At 38.0% G+C, this 20075-nt stretch overlaps 1 protein-coding gene across 16 annotated transcripts in view; it reads right to left on the minus strand.

Moving 5' to 3' along the window:
* Positions 1–20075, minus strand: part of LOC100749771 (neurobeachin) — a 418748-nt gene that overhangs the window by 72568 nt on the left and 326105 nt on the right. For 8 of the 16 annotated variants that reach the window (XM_033321947.1, XM_024369154.2, XM_024369153.2 and 5 more), the window contains 10 exons: positions 18003–18374; positions 16488–16618; positions 15126–15239; positions 13923–14130; positions 13032–13379; positions 11729–11855; positions 11494–11602; positions 11206–11381; positions 10702–10976; positions 10390–10526 (listed from right to left, as the gene is read on the minus strand). In XM_033321947.1, coding sequence (XP_033177838.1) covers positions 10390–10526; positions 10702–10976; positions 11206–11381; positions 11494–11602; positions 11729–11855; positions 13032–13379; positions 13923–14130; positions 15126–15239; positions 16488–16618; positions 18003–18374 — 1997 coding nt within the window. The remainder of the gene's footprint in view (positions 1–10389; positions 10527–10701; positions 10977–11205; positions 11382–11493; positions 11603–11728; positions 11856–13031; positions 13380–13922; positions 14131–15125; positions 15240–16487; positions 16619–18002; positions 18375–20075) is intronic. The other 8 variants (XM_024369159.2, XM_024369147.2, XM_024369150.2 and 5 more) reach the window with 5 other exon arrangements.

Genomic DNA, 20075 nt, shown 5'->3' on the forward strand with positions numbered 1-20075 from the left:
CAACGTATTTATATTTCTGGATCTATTATCTTGTTTATGTTGTCTTCACAGGACAGGTTTAGATATAGTATTATCTCGTGATAGTTCATGTTAAATGTATCAAGTTGTATTAGAATGTTTATAAGTACGTGTATTTTATACTGTGAACAGAGCAAGTAAATATTCTACAGCTAATATTCTTAGGCATATGTAATCCAGTCATGCGTGAGCTATACATTGTAGCTCTTATAGGTAAACTCAGGTGTGTTTCCTGTAATATCTTAACCACTATGTGCACCTTCTTATTATTCCTAGGCTTTCGTATTCCTAACACTTGCGGTCTGTTCATATGTCAATTTTCAAGCCTTGTATGCAATTCATACTGCGATTATGGCGCTTAGAATGAACGACAAAGTGGTAGCAATATTAGAATATTTTAAATATACTAGAACAATAGAATATACTAATAATAGAATATACTATACTATTATTATTAGAATATACCATTGTGCAAAAATGAGTGAACATTCGTACACTATATTTAAATCTCGGTAAAATATCGATCTCATGAATCATTTCCAAAAATAACAGACAACAAAAATAAATATTCTGCGCAATTTCGTCCATCCTATACAAATCACAAACATCTTTTGCCAAGAGTCTGCGTTACAATTAGTCAAACAACCGGATCGGGTTCGATCGCAGATCCATATGGCACACGCAACCAGCGATACGCGTTGGTACCAGCTTGCCACGGATAATCACGGGGCTGAACAGCATCGATACCCAATGCAAGAGCAGGGTGACGCGAAAATAGACTGGACGTTCGATCCGTGGCCCCTTAAAAAGCATATAAAAGTAGGGGTATAGGAAAGGGGGCAGCGAGAGGACCGGGGGGCATAATAAATATCGGGTAAGGACGAGATCGGGCGCTACTTACGCCGTCAGCGATAATGATGGGGTGTGTTCGGGCTGTTTGCTTAGCGAGCAGATTAGTGAATGAATCCACAGGTGGGCGCCATCCGTCACACTCTGAATCGGATCCAGCTTGGCCGGCTCCGCCTATTTACCGACTAGCATTCTTCCACACCAGGCTCGTCTCGAAAGGGTAACCAGGCGCCCCGTGATACACAAATTGCCAGCTCGTGGATTCGATTCAATCGACGCGAGTAGTCTCCGTCGTATCTTATTCCCATAAACGCCTACCTGCTCGCGCGAGATCGTGGTCGTGGTGACAAGAAGTTTTGTTGTATTATAATTTTAAGCAGTGAATCGAGTGAGACGAATAAATATCAATACTTGTGATTTATGAGGAAGTCATTAGAAAAGTGATATAAATATATTTTTTTCTTTTTCTTTTTCTTTCGTCAAAAATGAATTAAATACGGGAAACGATGTATGCTATTCGTATATGTCTGGATAATTTTGCTAAGAGTTTAAAAGAATACAGATCTCTCTATTAGAGTTTAACTTCGTCGATAGATTTCTAAAATTAACTTGAACATTTCAAAGTGGGGTGAATCGGAGCAAAATGCGTCACTGGATTCGCACACATCTGCGCCTCGGAGCATCGACTTTACGCGGTGCACCGTGGATCCACGGTACACGGCTACACCCACAATCTTTCCGCCTACCTGCAGCTGCTGACAGCGCTGATGTGGCACGAGACAGTTGCCTATGATATCCATCATCGCTCCTTTCGAGGATAATCGTTAGTCACGCCTCTAATAGCCAACGAAGGATATCGTACGAACGAAAAAATCCTGTGCCATAGCCAGTTCCATCGAATGATCTCTCGGTTGTCAATGCTGTCAACGAGACAACTCACTTTCCATTCTCCTAACTTACGTATCTTTCTAACCGGTCCTGTCATTTTCTATATATTTTTCTTTTTTTTTGTTTAATAATTCCACACCTGGTTCATATATCGTTGAAAAGTATAGTGGACAAGCATAATGATTAGTCGACTGAAATATAAACAAGCGGAGACTTGTTGCTTGGCAAAGAGTATACAATCTATTCTCTACGCGCTGAAGTAGAGAAGGCCCTCAAGGTAGCGATATGATGGAGTGCTAAGGAGATTGGCGGACCACCGGAGTAATGTCCGCGCTAATAGCAGTGATTACCCTGCCTTGTTGAGAATGAATCCGCCCGCTCTCCTTCTAGACTGCCTGTTGTTCAGGCTCAACCCTGTTTTGCCTTACGGTGCCCTACCCACGAATTGATGGATGTTTACCAAACTAACTGCCTGGTCGTCGTGCAGCCTGGCTGCTAGCCGTGAGCTACTATAACGTCGAATTCCATCAAAATCTTTGGCCTCGCGGATTAGAACACGACGTTCACATGTCGTGCATGTATACGCATGTACGCATATGTACAACTCTGATTTGTTATGTATTTGAGGTACTGGATAAATTTTCATTCTTAGTGTATAATACGATAAGTGGATAATCGTTCAGATAAAAATCGTAGAAATCGATCGTTTGATAAAGTTAAAAGTATGAAAGGTACAATAAATTGAAAAAGGTGAAGATATAAAAAAGAGAAAGAAAAGGTCAAGTGGAAAAGGTCATAACCACTGAAGAAGAAGGGACACATTACTCAATCGTTCTGAGCAATCGTTTAAAGCAAAGGCAGAATAATTAACTGTAACTATACTTCGTGATCCGCGGTAATTGTGGCACGATGCCATATGTTCATTGCTATTCAACATCGAACTCAACGAATAATCCTCTATTCACGGTAAGTACTCCGATACCGATCGACACAATGCAAGCGTCGAGTGAATGTGACTTAACTATTATTTATTAAACGAACGTAACTGATCTGCATCGATCGATAATATATAATCGAACTAGCGCAACGAAACTTACGGTCGCGCTCATGATGGCCGTATATTTACTTTCGAACGCGTACGCGACTTTTTAAATCAGTCTGTATCGAGCACAGGATAATTATAGTTGCATTATTGCCAACGTCATTCACGATATATCACCAGGATTTCATGCATATGCATCGCCGCGGAGGGGCATAATCGCATAACATTAAATCGGCGCTCGTTCACAGTTACTTTCCCGCCTTCCTGCCATTTCTCTTCGACCTTTCCTCGCGTGGTGCACGCCCTCCGCGATCATTCTTTCCTACGTCTGTATTTCGTTTGCCCGCAAACCGTGCGCGTGTCCGACGTACGATGAACTCACATCGGGATGCGATTATGAGATCGTTTCGCGTAATAGTATCGTTAATTTTTGCGTTTCGGGATATAGTATAATAGTATTCCAGTCAGGTAAACTTTGCCGTCTTACACATCCAGTGTTGACATTTGTACGAAACAATCGTTATATACTGTGAGATACCATTAGTTTCTAATATAATAATGGAAGGGGACAAAGAAAATATCGCGTTCGTTAGGTTCAGTAAGAAAAAATATAAAAAATGAAGAAATAATTCGAACAACTATGGTAAACTACAGTAACTCTTTTGTATAAAACAAAATTAATTGTTTATTAGATGTGCAGATTGCTGTGTTTACGGATTGGAAAATAAGATAGCTTACGGCTGTTGTTAATGGCAAATCGACCGCAAGTATGCTCGGTTGTTCGTGCATGCGTAAAAATTGTTTTTTTCGTAGAACAAGGTTAATTGTTAATTGAAAATACGCGTTGCGACATTTATCTTTTTAGATAGCCAATGTTTAACGAGCGTATTCTAACCAGTTCCTACGATTATTCATTGATGCAAAACCTATACTATACTCGTACGATTTTTCCCAAATAAACAAGGTACTCCGATATCATATTCATTGATAACATATGAAGGATATCGTGATTGACAATTAGGGACCAGTTGACTAGTGCTTTTCACGAGAATATTATACATGTTTCAAGTAATTTACAGGCATGTGACAAATATTTTCAATGTTTTATTCATTACTGTACTTTATTATCAGGAAGTTAGCCGGTTTGAATCTTAGAAGAATCGGTTTGCCCATTATTTACTTCATTAAGTTTTTACTACGGAGAAGAAAGAGTTACTTAGATGAAATGAAGTATCACTTTACAATAACGTTCGATAAAAATCTTCGCATTCATATATATTTAAAGAACCTCCCAATATTTCATACAAATTTTCACCATAGATTTCTTCCTGTTATCAACAGTTCCAAACAACGATATTTCATATATTGCATAAATCTCATGATCCAACCAACGATTAATTTCACTTCACAAAAGATTAGATATCCACAAAACCTCTCGAGTCCCACATACTTCCCGACAATAAACGTCGACTGCCTGTTTCGTGGTAATTCGAACTCGCAACATTCTCCGACCATAAATTAAACGAATAATTAATATCCCCTAGCCACAGCATGGACACCTATAAAACCATTAACTTGCAGGATTCCTCAATCCTCGTCAAACCTCGCTGTTGCTCGCTACCACGAACCATCCGTCGATTTTTCCATGGACTGGCAACCGTACACCGCAATATTCCCTATCCATAAATCGAAAATCTTTACCGCAACATGATATATGACCAGCGTAGCTCGTCTTGCATTCGCTGATAAACGATCCGATGGTTTCTTCGATTTTTCCCGATATTGTACTCCCGTTAATGGCATCTCACTTGGCAATGAGTGCGCGCCAACATACACCAACGGACCACCTGTCCGGTGGGTCTGTTTCCCTTCTTCCCCTCCTGTTCCATTCTTCGCGTACCATGCAAGTATCCCGTTGGGATATTCGCAGCATGCGTTTGCAATAGCTATACCGCAGCCTTTGCGAGCTTTAGGCGCCACAACCACTCCGTTTCCATAAAAATGCGAGCTCCGACGAGTCACGATACCGCGAGCTTTAACATTTACTGCCAACTGAATCTTTGTTGCATATTCTATGTGCTAATACAAAATGGCTTACAGACGTAAGCTATTTGTACAGCGCGAAATATTATTTGGATTACTATGGATATCATTATAAATGTATTATGGATATATACTTATTAATATTACCATGGATTATTATGGAAGCTTCTTTTTTCTCATTTTTATCGACGTTAGATTGTATTCTTAAAAATTATTTGTTACTTATGCAACGGTAATCATTTTTCCATTAGAGAAATTTAACATTGATCGTCTTTACCTAGGATTAAATTTGACCCTTAAATTTTTCTTTTCAGTCGTGCCCGTTCCGTTCCCTTAATTTGACACCTCTTTGAAAAGTGATGCCAAGATTTCAATTTCGTCTAACAGTAAATTACGATCCTTTCCCTCCTGAACTGTTCATATGCATATCGTCGAAATCAGCTCGAATCCGGAACTTATGCACTGAATATGTTAAGACACGAGGGTACCGTCGCAATTCGATACCTCGTTGTACTTTCTAATGAAGGGTTTAAACATGCCTTGTTACGAAAATATGGCAATTTATATTCAAACAAGTGTTCTTTTATATTTTTTAGCAATTGTGAATTTCAACATTCGGAACATTCCTGGCTGTTTGTCCTCAATAAGATGCTTTTTGTATCTTTTGTATGGCGAAGTAAGTGTGAATCGTGGAAAATGGAATCCTGTTTAAAGGCATTTAGCTCGCATCGCGTTCCTTTCCGTGATTGCTTGCTCTTGTAACCCGTTCTCGGTACCTTTCAACGGTTTTAATGGCGAACATGTGCTGGAGTCGAAACGTTGAATCGCGTGTAAGATTGGACAGATGGAAATTTGTTGGTCATTTTCTTGAATGTTATGTAACGGAGTTGTGTATAAAGGAAAAAGTTAAATGGTGGATTGTAGAAACATTTATTTACTAGATTAGCGGTTAATGTATCCATCCGTTATGCAGACTGAATGGTGATGACAATCGAACGGTATATTTCTAAGCAGTCATGTGTGTGATGTCCTATGTTTGTCATACTTTTCCTCGTAACAACTCTTCGATTAGATTAGTGAGTAATATATTACACATTCACAGTATTTGAAATCTTTAATTTATTAGTTAATTTGCATTAAGCAATTCCATTCTCGGGTAATTCTTCGAAGAGGATGAAACTTGGTTCACAGCAAAAATCAAAATAAAAATTATCAATTCGAAAAGAAATTCAGAATAAATATTTATATAAATGATTTCCTTTTATTCCCAAGCTTTCCGATCGTCTCCATAATTTTATTTACGATTCTTGTGTCTTCTAGATTCTCGCCGCATATAAATGACCGCATGTAGCAAGGACGAAGATTCTGTATAAGACGAGCGGATCTCGAGGGCAGGCTGGCGTAACGAGAGTACCGTGCGTGCTTGAAAGTACGGCAATTATCGAGCTGCCACTTTCCACAGAGCACGTAAGCCGTGCAACGTCGTGCAAATACAGTAAAGAGATGTAATAACTGTGTAAAGGCAGAATTTTAAACACCACGAGCTACTATTCGTATCCTTCAACGATTCTTTAAATTGCGATTCCTCGGAATTCATGAAACCCACGTTCACTTTTGCGCACGAGACTATTGCCTCCTACTTCGTTTGCCGTGAATCAGACTCCTCACCAACGTAACCAAAATGTATATTAATTACCATACTAAACAACGATTCGAATCGATCGAAACGAAAAGAGATGCAAATGGAGAAAGAAAGAGAAGCAATTAGAAAATCGCAAAAGATAAAACAAACGGTAGAATCTACTCGGATCAATGGGGAGTTGGAGTGAACGAAAAGAAAGAGAGAGGGCGCGCAGAACTCAAAAGGGTTCAGGATGTAACGGTCCATTATTTGTTTTAGATATTAATGTTCCTCGTGGACGATCAATAATTTACATCGGACGTAATCGCACGGTGTGCATCCTCTATCTCTAGCGCAGAACCCGTTGAAAGAGAGTCCATGGATATAGGATAAAGGAAGATAGAGGTAACCGAAGAGAAAGGAGACCCGTGTAAACAATAAATCACGATAAATACGTTTGCCCAGGACCATTATAAAAGCTCGAGCCGGGAGAGGAGGAGAATCGGCGCGATCGGCGAACAAGGTGAGGCCAGTCAGCCGAAGCTGGTGAACCGAGAGTTCACCGATATGCAGTCCCTCCCTGGGGCCACTCCCGATGCAGCCTCCTCTCTTCTACGTCCGCGCATTACGATCGCTTAAGTCTCGACTCGACTATCGAGTGATCCATCGCCTACGAATTCGACGAAGCCTCCCGCCTACCCTCGGGACATCCTCGACTAATGAGCGTGTCTCGATCGTGAACCACTAGCCTCTCTTTCTCCGCTCCTATCTCGGCCTTTTCACTCTTCCTTCGCTCTTCTTTCTTTTAGCTCTTCCTCTTTCCTTGTTCTTTCTTTTTCTTTTTCCTTTTGGTCTGTTTGGTTGGCTTGTTTTCTTCGTCTTTCGCTCAGTTCTTTACTCGTTCCAGTCATCCGCGCTTCCAGGTGCGTTCAGCGTGTTTCTGTTTAAACAGGATTCCAATTAAGAGGCGGGACGAGCCCGTGCTCCTATTCACAGACTCGTCTGGTCGAGATATATAGGAGATGACAGGTGGACATGACAAAATCGTCGGGAAGAGTAGGAATTCTTGGTGACCCTGGAATCGGACCCAAGACGCGACACTTTCGTGTTTAACTTTTTTGTGTCCAGTTTTCGAACGATTGAAATTCAGCGATTAAAGTGACATTTTTTCTTCCACGAATAGATAGAAATATTGCATTGCAATTCTGCTTTTTTTTTATTTATTATTTTATTCATTCCTTATAAAACGAAGATTATTATTGATTCAAACGCGTGACATAATAATAAGTGGATAACCTTTTCACAGCGAATATATCTTTTCTTCGAAATCTTATTCATCCTTTTCTTTAAAAGGTATACCTTTCTATAAGGTTTAATTTACTGATCTGTTTCCAACTCATTCGTGTACGTATTCTAAAACATAGAATACGATGAAGATGAGCAAGATTTGCTCGAGGAGTCTCTTCTCCTCTTTTCGCTCTCTCAAAATAAACATTGCGCGATTCATCAAAATCACGTTATTCATGTTCATTCGAATTATTGCATACAGATAAATTTCAAAGTTAGTATTACACAACTAAAAATTACAAAACGTTTCGACAATTTATATCATTCCTCTTTATCTACTAGTTATTCACCGATACTAAAATGAGTGTATAAGAATTCAATTAGGTACATCTCTGTATTGTAACACGGACAATCCTAACCCAGTTTGTTCCTCTCATCTATTTCCCAACCGTCCATTAACCATACAAACGAACATCTTACACAAAGCAGAGCACAATATTTCTAGCCTCTCATTTACAAAACTCGAAGCTTTCAAGTCGCTTCTATAAATACCCAAGGTGGAATTCGATCGACGAGAGATACTTCTCGATCCATCGGTTCCCATTGGATCGCGAAGAGGATCGCGCAAACAGGATGTCTGCGGTAAACGTGCAATAGTTACTAGATAGGAGGGGAAGCGTGGTAGTTCCAGTGCATTCCTGAGAATCTGTATGCCCACCTATGCCACAGATGTGTGCTTAGTACGTGGTGGAGCGATGCAGAAAGCAAATAGAAAGAGAGAGAGAAAACGAGAGGAGTAAGGTAGATACCGGGCCCCGCGGGGGGCTCATAATTGCCGACCCTGAAGATCGGCCGACCCCATGGGGCCCTCCTCTGTTTGTTTTATTCCCTAGTTATACAAACGCGAGATCTACGACCGATATATGATAATCGGCCTCTAGTTCTCTCCAGGGTCCACAGTCTCTCGCTTCTCTTCTCGTTCCTCTTATCGCTCTAACTCCTTTTCTCTCTCCTTTTAATCTCCATTTTATTTACTTCCTTTCTTCCCGTCTTTTTTTATTCCGTTTCTCGTTCTCTTTTGATTTTCACTCGGTCGGATGACCACCGTCGCGAGACGTGACTACATTATGCACGCTGATAGACAGGGACACGTCCGAACCAATTCCAACTACGTTATTGTGGAAGCTTTCGCCACGTCTCATCATTTATGATTCGCATTTATTCAAATTCCTTGCTCCGACCTGTGATTAATACTGTTTGTCGCGAACCAACGCTGCCAGTGGTCTGCCTCGTCATTCTTCTCGGAGTCGAAGTTTATTTATAGTAAAATTCTTCTGAGAATTTCTGGAGTCGTAAACACGGTCGATAGCGTTTTTGGTAACTGCGTAGAAAATTTGAGTAGTTTGAATCTTTGGTAAATGGGATACCGTTTAATCAAAATATTATTCATTGTTTTTCGATTAACTTTCTTATTCTGCATAATTAATTTTGATATGAACTTCAATCTCGAATTTAAATTTTTTCGTACATCATTCTGAGAATTTTTAATTTAAAAAATACGCAAATCATGCGAGTAATATATTTGTATTTCCTTTTAAATTGTTATCGATTAAGACCGATTTATGCGTGTTATAATAAATCTTATTGAAATATTATGTAGCTCCAGTTATATTTCCTAGAATTTTCAATAAAAATTTCACCTATAAGTCTCTTCAAAAAGTGAGGAAGTTTATCAGAAGAATCGTAATGAAGCGAGTTGTTTGCCCAATTACTAATTAACAACCTATGTCTCAATTTGTATATTTGCAAAATTTGCGCATAAATTTGTTGTAGAAAAATTTTCTCTGGCGAGTAAAGTGAGCCTCTGCGTGGCCCTACATTTCAGAGCGCGAGGGAACGTTATCTGCATGGAGACCAGTAACCATATTTCAAAGAGATAGCTTCGCAAACGCAACAAGTTGCTCCAAATGCATGTAATAGACGGTATCTTAACGCGGACAAACTGACACAATGATTAATCATTAAGATTGCGTGTGACAAGTGATAAATGTAAGCAAGGGAATACAGTCGCAATATATAACGCGAAAAGTGACAAACATAATGACTGTTCGAATCTCAGATTTTCTGTCGTAATCCGAAAAACAACTGAGTGATTAGTCAGCGAATCAATTAGAATTCTTTTTGATCTCAAATATTTCCTTTTGTCCATTTATACATCAAAGAACCAGCAAGAGTAGCAAATTACATAAACACTTATCTTTAAGAGGTATCGTGACGAAATTACTGAACGTTTCTGTAATTGATATTCCTACAATATGTTTCGTGTCATACAAAATGGTCATCTTAATTAGTATAAATAAAATTTTCATTAAATAAATAAAGATTTTTTATTTTACTTTAATTTAGATAACGGTATATAGTGGTTTACATAATTTAACTTAACTTTTCTTAAGCACAGAGTAAAAAAAAAAGCACAGAGGAAAAACAATTTTTTAGCAATTCATTCCAACTTGATTAAAGGAATTGTATCGTTGCATATGATTCAAGTTCCATTATTTATGTACGAACATTAACTTTCCCTTTGTATCAGCGCATCCAATAATTTCAATGTCAATAGAAAAAGATTCATGTATGTACTTACCTCACTGTCAATCTTCTTGAACTCTGGGTCGTCCTCATCCACCTCGAAGTACAGTTCCGCGGACGTCACGGAGATAATACCAGGAGCCACGATACCGGGCGCGATCAATTTTCCTTTCGTGCTGATGTTCACCGGGCCTGACAGAACACAATCTCGTTCTAGCTTACATACATCCGCGCATGTATATGTGTATACATAAACGTATACACGTGTAACATAATTTAAACGATAGAACGTGTCACGTTTCGCTTACATATGCAAGCAAAGGAAATAAGAGAAAATAAAATGAAATGAAATGAAGGAAGATCTAACCTGTCAGATCGTTATCGAGATCTCTGTCGTCCGACAACAGCTCACTGTCGTCCATCAGATCCGCCGACTGCAATTGCTGTTGATGTGCACGCGAGGCTGCGAGATGCGCGTGAAACTCTTCACGCGCTTGCAGAATCGCATCCTCGGGTGCACCGTGTTCGAGGGCCGCCTTCAGTGTAGCTTCGGGATGGCTCGAGCCTAGTGGATTGTGCACGAAACGCTTACGTCTACGTGCATCATCCTCCCAAGCATCTAGCTTCCAGTATTCGGCCAATCTGAATTTCAACAAGATTTTTTTTTTAATATGTATATTTTAAATTTAATCTTTAAGTAATAGATGGAAGTTAAAGAAATTCAATGAACCGTATAATATAAAACAAAACATTGAGCAAGTCAATCCTCCATATATTTATCTTTAATATTTGTTTTATTTAAAATAATTCTGTACTATTTAATACAATTCTCGACATCCTAACAACATTCCAAAGAAATACGACGACTCACTTTGCAGCCATTGGATCCATATATCCCCAAGCACCATGTTTGTTCGACAGGATATTACGGACCTTTTCCAACAATCTACTGGCAATAACATTGTCTCGTCTCCGTGCAGCCGTGATTAAGTGATCGCACATTCGTTCCTCTTCTCGTCGGTCGAGCAATGTTTGCGCGCATTGCGACTGAGCCAAAAATTTCAAAATCATTATCACAAAGTTTCATATACCAATGCAAAAAACAGTAATCGCAAATTACGTCAAGAAATATAATTAAGGATACGTAAAAAACAGATACCTCGAAGTCGGCATGCTTGAGCACGTCGTCCGCTCTCATACGGTTCAGGATAAACTCAGCCTCGTTGGCCACTCGCACTATATGATCCTTCATCGCGTGAGACAGTAACCTGCATAGTATAAACGCGAACTTTTACGATTTGCGTTACGAGAACCAGCGTAGTTCGAGCCGCGGTTTACTGCACGCACTATAACTCTGTCGTTCTAACGATCATCGTATAACGAGCCCTTCTTACCTTCCCTCGTTAATGAGCTCGATGAAAGCCAGGCCTGCGTGCTTCTGCAAGGAGTTCTGCCATTCTTGGGAACAAAGTAGCATCACCAATTCCACCACGGAATTGCTGTTTTTGAAGGTGGTCAGTCCTAACGTGGAACAGGAGGATCGAATCATTAAAAATGTCTCGTTTGGTCGTTCAATCGAATGGTCGAGAAAACGATGGGATTATGGATGGGGAAAAAGAAGTCGCAGGGTTTGAAATTCAGTTGTAAAATACAGAGAAGAAGCAGCGGGACACGGATGAAAGAAAGAAATAGGAAAGGCATAGACGGCCGGGTGATTTATAAACGACCGGTGAACGTATCGCTTCTCGAGCTGTTGTTTAAAAATAAAAGTGCATCGATACGTGGCACGGCCGTCATCCGCGACGTTCCACGAATATAAAATCCCCGCGAAGTGCCATGGACTGCGACCGCGTCACGTGAATACAAATGTTCAACGATTATCCCGGAATACGCGTTCCATCTTTCTAAGCGGAACCATAAACTGACTAATTTGAATACATTCGCTGCGATGAATCGACACAGATAAAACGAAAGGAATATACGAGCCTGGTGTTGATGCAAAGCGACTTAAGGATCCACTACGTTGGACTTTCCTCTAGAATTTCCCGACTATGTTGCACGATAAAGTTCATTTAATGACTGTAAAAGTTTCCGTTCAAATAAGGAGACATATGTGTCACAGTTTATGGCTTAAGAAGAGAAGATCGTTACACGGGATTATCGCTTCAATTCTTCTTATGAATAGTAAATAAGTGTTTTTGTGAAATAAGGATAACTTGCGTTACTCGAAGCTATGATCTACTTTTGTCTAATGCATTTTTCTTCAAAACATATATTATATAATATATAATACTATATATTGTCACATTTTTCTACGAACACATTAAGAACAGACATTTCTCAGATATTTCTTTTTGAATTTCATTTTCAAAAAGTAAAGATTAAACTGACCAATTTTTACCACTGTCCATTGGTACTTTTCAAAAGAGAAAACACGCAATCCGTTCACAATGTGTTAAACGATACATGTACATATAAATAAACGTACAATCTTTACTCACAAAATACCTTGAAATTAAATGACAATTCGTATAAGATAATCTACATTAGATAACCGCTACCACATTTAAAACCAAAAGCTCAAACTATTTTACATAACCCAATTCTACAACCAAATTTAGCAGTATTAAAATAAAAACGTATTAATACCAAGCAATACACACATATTAGTAGATTAGTCGATGAGATTGCACTTACGAGTCCTACCTTTGCCTTCCATCAGCAATTCTTGTCCGTGGGAGCCGACAAGAGTTTTCGAGAGGAAAGGGGCAAAGTCCACCATGATTTCCCGTAAAAGCGGGCAAACAGAACCCAATGCCATTTCTAATTTTTGCGTAAGCGACGCCTCGCGCGATGGTGTTGGAACTGGAAGATGGTCGACCAGTCCCTTGATCGGTAACTCGTCCGGACGTGGCGACGCGGAAGTCATCACCAATCTATCCGATACGCGAACCACTGAGATTTCCCCGGAAGGTTTCTCGCCACGTTCCGCGTTACTTAGCATCCCTTGCTCCAGAACGTTTCCTTCGCTATCTTGAATCTCACCTGTATCAGGAGGGAAGATCACAGTTCTCATTTTTCATTCCACATTTCCATTTCGAAGTTTTCTAAACTAACACGTTCAGTATCAGCAAGCATCTCACACGCAAACTGCAGGCGAAAAATAATGCACATTCGATATAGTAACGTTTTTGTATAAAAACGCATTTTTCTTAATTTCAATGTCTAATTTCAACGTATTTGGTTTAGAGGAATTCAGACAATATTGAGAATTTCAAATTGAAAAAGATTAACAAACAGAAAGAAAGAGAAAAGGTAAAAGTACGAGAGCAGAATTTGTTTAAGCCGTAGAAAGGGAAAGAGTTGGCGATGGTATCGTCAGTTTGGAATTTGGAACCAAATCTTCTGAGAAAACTGCCGCCAGACAGGTAGTTTATAGATTCTTATCTTTGGTCTTAACAGTTGAAGGTTGTCTCAGAGTAGAAATTTAGTTTAGGGATAATAGAGAAACGAAACAAAAGGATATAAAAGGATAAATACCCTGCCAATCTACCTTCCTTTTCTCGTAACATCAAATGGATTTCTTACCGCGAGTGTGCGCCATGTTGTGAATATTTCGCGGATCTTCCCTTTGATTCGTCATTGGGATCGTGTCTCCGTCTTCGTTAAGATTTACATCGGTCCAAGCTTCCTCGGACGAGTTGTGTTTGTTCTCATTATCCGTGGCAACCTCGGAAGGACTGGCATCCGCGGTAATATTGCTACGATGCACCGTTTCTTCGCTGGAGTCGTTGCTCTAAAAGGGATGACATTAACATCTCGGTGTGTTTACAAAATATATTCGTTATACATATATTTATTAGGTACGTAGATTAAAGAAAATCGAAAAAAATAGGATCGATCGGTTTTAACACGGTTGTGTGTATATTGAATTTCAAGAAAATTCTATTTTATCTATAAAATATTGTTTCATATTGTTGACATGTTATATAATTCTTTGAATGAATATTTCTCAAGATAGATACATCGTGAAAGAAGTGTATTTAACAACATTACTTTTAATCGAGACAATTTCAAACAACACTACGGCTACTTGGCTACTTAATACTGAATACTGTATTATTTCTAACGAAAGCGTAGCTTCCGCTGAACACACTATTTAATCATAAATACCTATGATATAATAACAAGTCTTAGGAACGTTTACTTGAGAAGAGAATCAAACGACATGTTCTGCTTACTGATTAAGTCTCGCGTGCTATGCATTTACTCGACGACATGCAGTTAATCGTAACAACACTAATACGCAGTCATCTAATATACGTGTAAACAAGGAATATAAAAGCTTCCTAGATTCTCAAGCCACGATACGGCGAACGTAATATCGTAATGGCTACGCTTGATTACGTCCATAAAATCGTACGTAACAAAAATACAGTTACGTATGGGAAGATTATATACGTGGATAAGCCACCGTACAGTAAGACGAATCGATTTTAGTCTCGTACTATTTTCTATCGTTAATTGCGTAGCCGTCAAACGGGCATTCGTTCTTACTTTCGATAGATGAAAAAAGAAGAAAAAAAATATAAATGCATCGGTTATGTAAAAAAATCGAAATAGTTTTCCGAATCCCTTTCTAAAAAAAAAAAGAAAAAAAAAAGAAAGATCATGTCGAGACGATTGTGTAGCTTGTTTAGCTTGTTCCTTTGACAGAGTACATCGTTAAAGTTCCCTGTTTCGTTTATGAGATTTTCTGTTCCGTGTCCGTACTCAAAGTCAAACTTTTACCTGGACATTTCGTGGCAGTGGTTCAGTAGGTCTTGTCGAAGAGCCAAGCGTTGGTTCTGACGAGGTGTAATCCTCGAGAATTGTCCGTGGCCGAGGTACACCACTGTGACCTCCCTTCAGAACCAGTAGTTAGTACGCATAGCAATGCAAGCAGAGGAAGTTAACGTTGAGAAAAATTAAAGAGTAAAAGTGTCGCATGCTCGAAATAATTACAGAGGTTGCACAGATACAAAATAGAGATACAATATCTTCAGGGATAATCGAGGATTACATTTATACGTACACATTCGAATCGAGCTTCAAAGAAGGGCATGTTTCATAGTTTTATCGCAATCGTTGGAAATTTTAAATGTACTTTTGAACTTCACGTGCGAGAACGAAACTATGTGTGGAATTATCTGGTACAATTACTTTTGACTACGTAAGTGCGAAAGAACATCGTTAAATATTTCACTAAAGTAAACACTACGTGCTGGATGTAGCTCGAACTGTTACGTTTTTAGATCAGAGAATTACTTCGGGATCGATTAACGACTGTTAGCTACTCAGGGTATAATTGAACTACTTCTAAGGAGAACTTTCAGAATTGAAACTGTGATATATCGATTAATTTCATACCTTGAGATCTGTTTCTTAATTTTACAGTTTTGTTAAAGATCTACTGTTTGTTATCAGGCTATCAATACTCGGGATGCATGCAGATTGTTCGTTGGATCAGAAATTTCAACAGAGACACGTAGAGATTTAAGTTAAATCAAGTATCTACAGTAGAAGATTCGGAAAATGACAAGTCGAGTAAACGAAATGCAAAGCGCATCGCGTGGGCTGGAGAGTGCCAATTCCATCGTAACAGTAGATCGTGCGTGACAAGAAAGGTGCAAGAGAATCGTGTCGCCATCGAAATATCAAATGTTGTAAAAATCGTATCAAATATATATATCAAGATCAGAATTCCGAAACGACCATTACATCTTTTTAAGATTTTAATTCGGCGAAATACACAACGAAACATGACTGTATCTCATCAAAGACATGCAATCTCAAGTAAGGTTGTCACAAATCATCTCGAGCATCGATGGTTTTATACATGTGTACCGAGAGAGAATCAAAAAATCAAAAAACAAAACAAAAAGTTTCGCTATTTTCGTATACTTTCACGTAGAAACAGCACTGAGGAGAGATTCACAAGATATTTTTCGCTTTTTACCTGGGAACAACGGATCAATTAATTCCGACGTATGCATCTTTCGTATGGGTAGATCTTTTACGTAGCACGTTTTTTAAACGAAGTACAGCAATAGTTGTACAGCAACATCTTATCGAATAGGTAAGGGGTAAGGAGGACATTTGTTGGTCACTTACCTTCGTTGATGGAGGGCCTGACGACGTAACGTCGTGATCTGCCAAGATTGACGAATTGTTCTCGTCGACGATTATCACTTCGTATTCACCGTCATCTTGAGAACCAGCTTGGCTCATTATACCTCCGCTTCCTGGAAACATATATCACCATTGTGATGATCTGTACTTAAAAGTATCGGCATATTTCATCTTGCAAAGCAGGCCGACATGAACGATCATGCGATCGACGATTTTATTAATGATAAATATTGTCTTTGTATTAGTTAATAAATCTTTGATATTTCATTTAATCATATTTCATGTCTTTGGATTATTGACGTCGATCGCATTGTAGGGAGAGGAGATGCATTATAGTGCATGAACTCAAAACGGAAAGGAAAATACGAAGCGTAATTAGGAACGTAAACAAAGCATTCAAACCTGTTCAACAATTTGAAGAAGAAGGAAGTAGTTCTTAGAATAATGAAATTTTATTCGATTACTTTCTTACTATTTTGCATTTCCTTTTTCTTCAAAGCGTATTTTCAAATGAAATAACGCTTGATAATTGTAATAAACGCAAGAAAATTATTGCCAATGTTTTAAATACGTAAGAATAGTGCACGCGTCGACGCTTTCTAGAGATTCTTTTCATCGCAGTAGAAATTATAGTAGTATTCTCGTAAAATATCGTTTTAGTTTATGCACGTTTGTCAAATTTTCAACCAGCAAAATAATCTGAAACGTGCAACTGTCATTGGTGAAGAAACTTAACGGTAACTATCATTTATTCGTAAGTTAACTTTTATATGTTAGCAAGAAGAATAGTCTTGCGTTAGATCAGAATAGTGGATGCGTTTAATGGAATCAACATCACGCAAACTTGCATTGTGAGTTGCAATCCGCAACATGCAAACTTTTCGATTGCTCGCAAATCGCAAGTGGTGCAGTTTTCATTCGCAGCTTGTGCTCCAAGCTTTCAAACCACATTAGAGAATCAACGTATAACGCATCATATAATTGCAACGTCTGCGAACGAAATTATCCAGAATTTCAATTCAATTTTACTTTCCTGTCGCAAAACAATAGGAAAAACAAATATGGCAGCTGAAATTAATTTATAAAATAATTCTCTAGAATCAAATATATCCAATCAAATATTTTTTCGTTGCCAAACAAAAGACTCGTCAAATAATAAGAATCAGAACGATGCTTATGCGTGTGTAAGTACGTGCATGTGTATGTCCATGTGTAAAAGTCAAACCTCAGGTTGGCTCAAACTGGTTAGTGAACGGCAAACATGCAGACAAAAATATCGATACACCGATGATATCGATAAAACAAACTAGGAAGAATAATCGAAGAATATACGAAAATATAAAAGAATAAGTAATTGAAGGGAGGCATGATAAAAGAAAATTAGTGTCGATAATTCGTTCGTTGGCCAGTAATAGACGGTAAGAAAAATATCGAGCAGGCGATAAAGAAACAAACTCGAGCATTCCGTGGAACACAACGTTCGGGCAATCGAGTTACCTTGCAGACCAACACCGGAGTTTCTATGACAGAGATTTCGGGGCTGATCGATATGCTTTTGAAGCGTATGATGGTGATTGTTGTTATTATGATGATGGTAATGATGATGCCGATGATAGTTATGGTTATTCGGATGATGGTTGTAATGATTACTGTGGTGATTCGGGAGATAATAGTTGGAGGGGGGCTGGCGATTAGAGTGCCTGGCAGCCGGTAGCGGGTGCTGGTGGTGGTGCTGGTTCATATGGTGGTTGGCATTGGCATTGACATTCGCATTGGCGTTAGGGTGAGATCCCGGGAGGAACTGTGGGTACACGTGGTGAGACCACTGTGGAAACAGGGGCCGCCCTCCTCCACCACCATTCCCATCTGCTGAGGAACCACATTTACCACATTACCACGATTCGAGACCATATGCCCTCCGTGTTTCTGTCATGCGTTTGATCTTTTTAATTATCTAAACGTGTTACTATCCCTTAGTCCTTCTACTGGGTTTCTCTCTGTTTCTTAAAAAAGCGTGTAATTTTTTCAAATTGCCCTAGCGTTGGGAGATAGATAGTAATATTTCACATCTAAATAGGGTCATAATTAATTGGGATTTCCTTTAATTTTTTTAAATAATTTGTTTAGAGTGTTTGTCTTTTTACTTTAGTACTCGAAACGTTATCTATATCAATCCTTTCTAAAACGGATATTAACTATAATATATATCTAAGATAAATACCACAGGTGTAAAATTAAGACAGATATGTAGTTCATTCGTATTCCTCGCAATTACCATTATTTTTTTTATTCAATTGAATATATCGTATTAAGGCTAATTTTTATTGTCACAGGGGCTTTTCAATTATTATAAAAACAAGATTCTCGCTGTTGTAATTTTCATCGATCATTTTCAAATACAGATTTAAAATCTCGTTTAAGATTTTTAATTCAAATATATATACGAGAGAATAATACAGAGTGAAACTCAGCAAAGAATACAATGTGAAACTCTGCAGTTTTTTTAAAGAACAATTAAATTACTGAATTATATAAGAAAGTGTAAGATACTAACTTTAGGAGCATCGCATAGTTCAAATATAACATATATTATCGAAATAGAACATTTAAATGATATATGTCGTCAAACATCCAAATATTTCTAAAGAAACATTCAACAGACGTAGTTGATGTATGTTACCTTGTTTCATTATCATTTATGGTCAACATCTTTTGAGTTTGTTTTACACAAATAAATTGTTTGTTTTATAATATAAAATAATAGCGACATTTAAATAATATATATATCTAAACCGAACAGAAAGAGTGCTAATGCATTCGACAAACATCAAAACTCTCACTGTCAGATACATAGAAAAATAATTCATACAGTGCAATTCGACATGCGCTCTATTCAGTGTAATGTGCTGTTCGATTTGCTGCTACACAATTAAAGTGCATAGTGTTCCACAGCATCTACGTATTTGCATATATATTCGTGTTATTCACAAAATGATCTATTATTTCACTTTTCAATTGTCCAATTACTTTGATTTGGTTTAATTTTATTTTTATCGTAATGATAATTTCTTATGTATCTCTTTGTATCCTATATTTGTTGAATTAAAATTACATTTAAATTCGAAAAAATATAGTTCTTTTCGAAATATGAATATCATGGGAAATATGCTCGTTTAGTTGTTAACAATAACAATCATGCCATAATGTTATGTCACGTTTAAAATGTAGAAAAAATAACTTTTCTTACTTAATATAATAATCAGAAAATATGATAATATATATCTGACATGTAAGAGTTTTGAAGTAATAATTTGATACTATTACTATTAATCTTTTTTAAACAAACAATTAGTATTTCTTATGTAAAATTTGTTAGAGGCAACACATACGTATTCGAAATAGAACACGCATATATTAATGTCAACATTAATTTCAAAGATTTTCATGTTCTTTACTAACGTTTTTTCTAAAATCCGTACAAAGTTCCTACAAATAGCAAGATCTATAGTCACCTCCATAAATTGTAATTAGATCATTTTTTGCGTAATTTAGTTACATGTAGCATTAAGC

Source organism: Bombus impatiens, unplaced genomic scaffold (genome assembly GCF_000188095.3).
Source record: "Bombus impatiens unplaced genomic scaffold, BIMP_2.2 scf_0543, whole genome shotgun sequence".
Classification (NCBI taxonomy): Eukaryota; Metazoa; Arthropoda; class Insecta; order Hymenoptera; family Apidae; genus Bombus; species Bombus impatiens.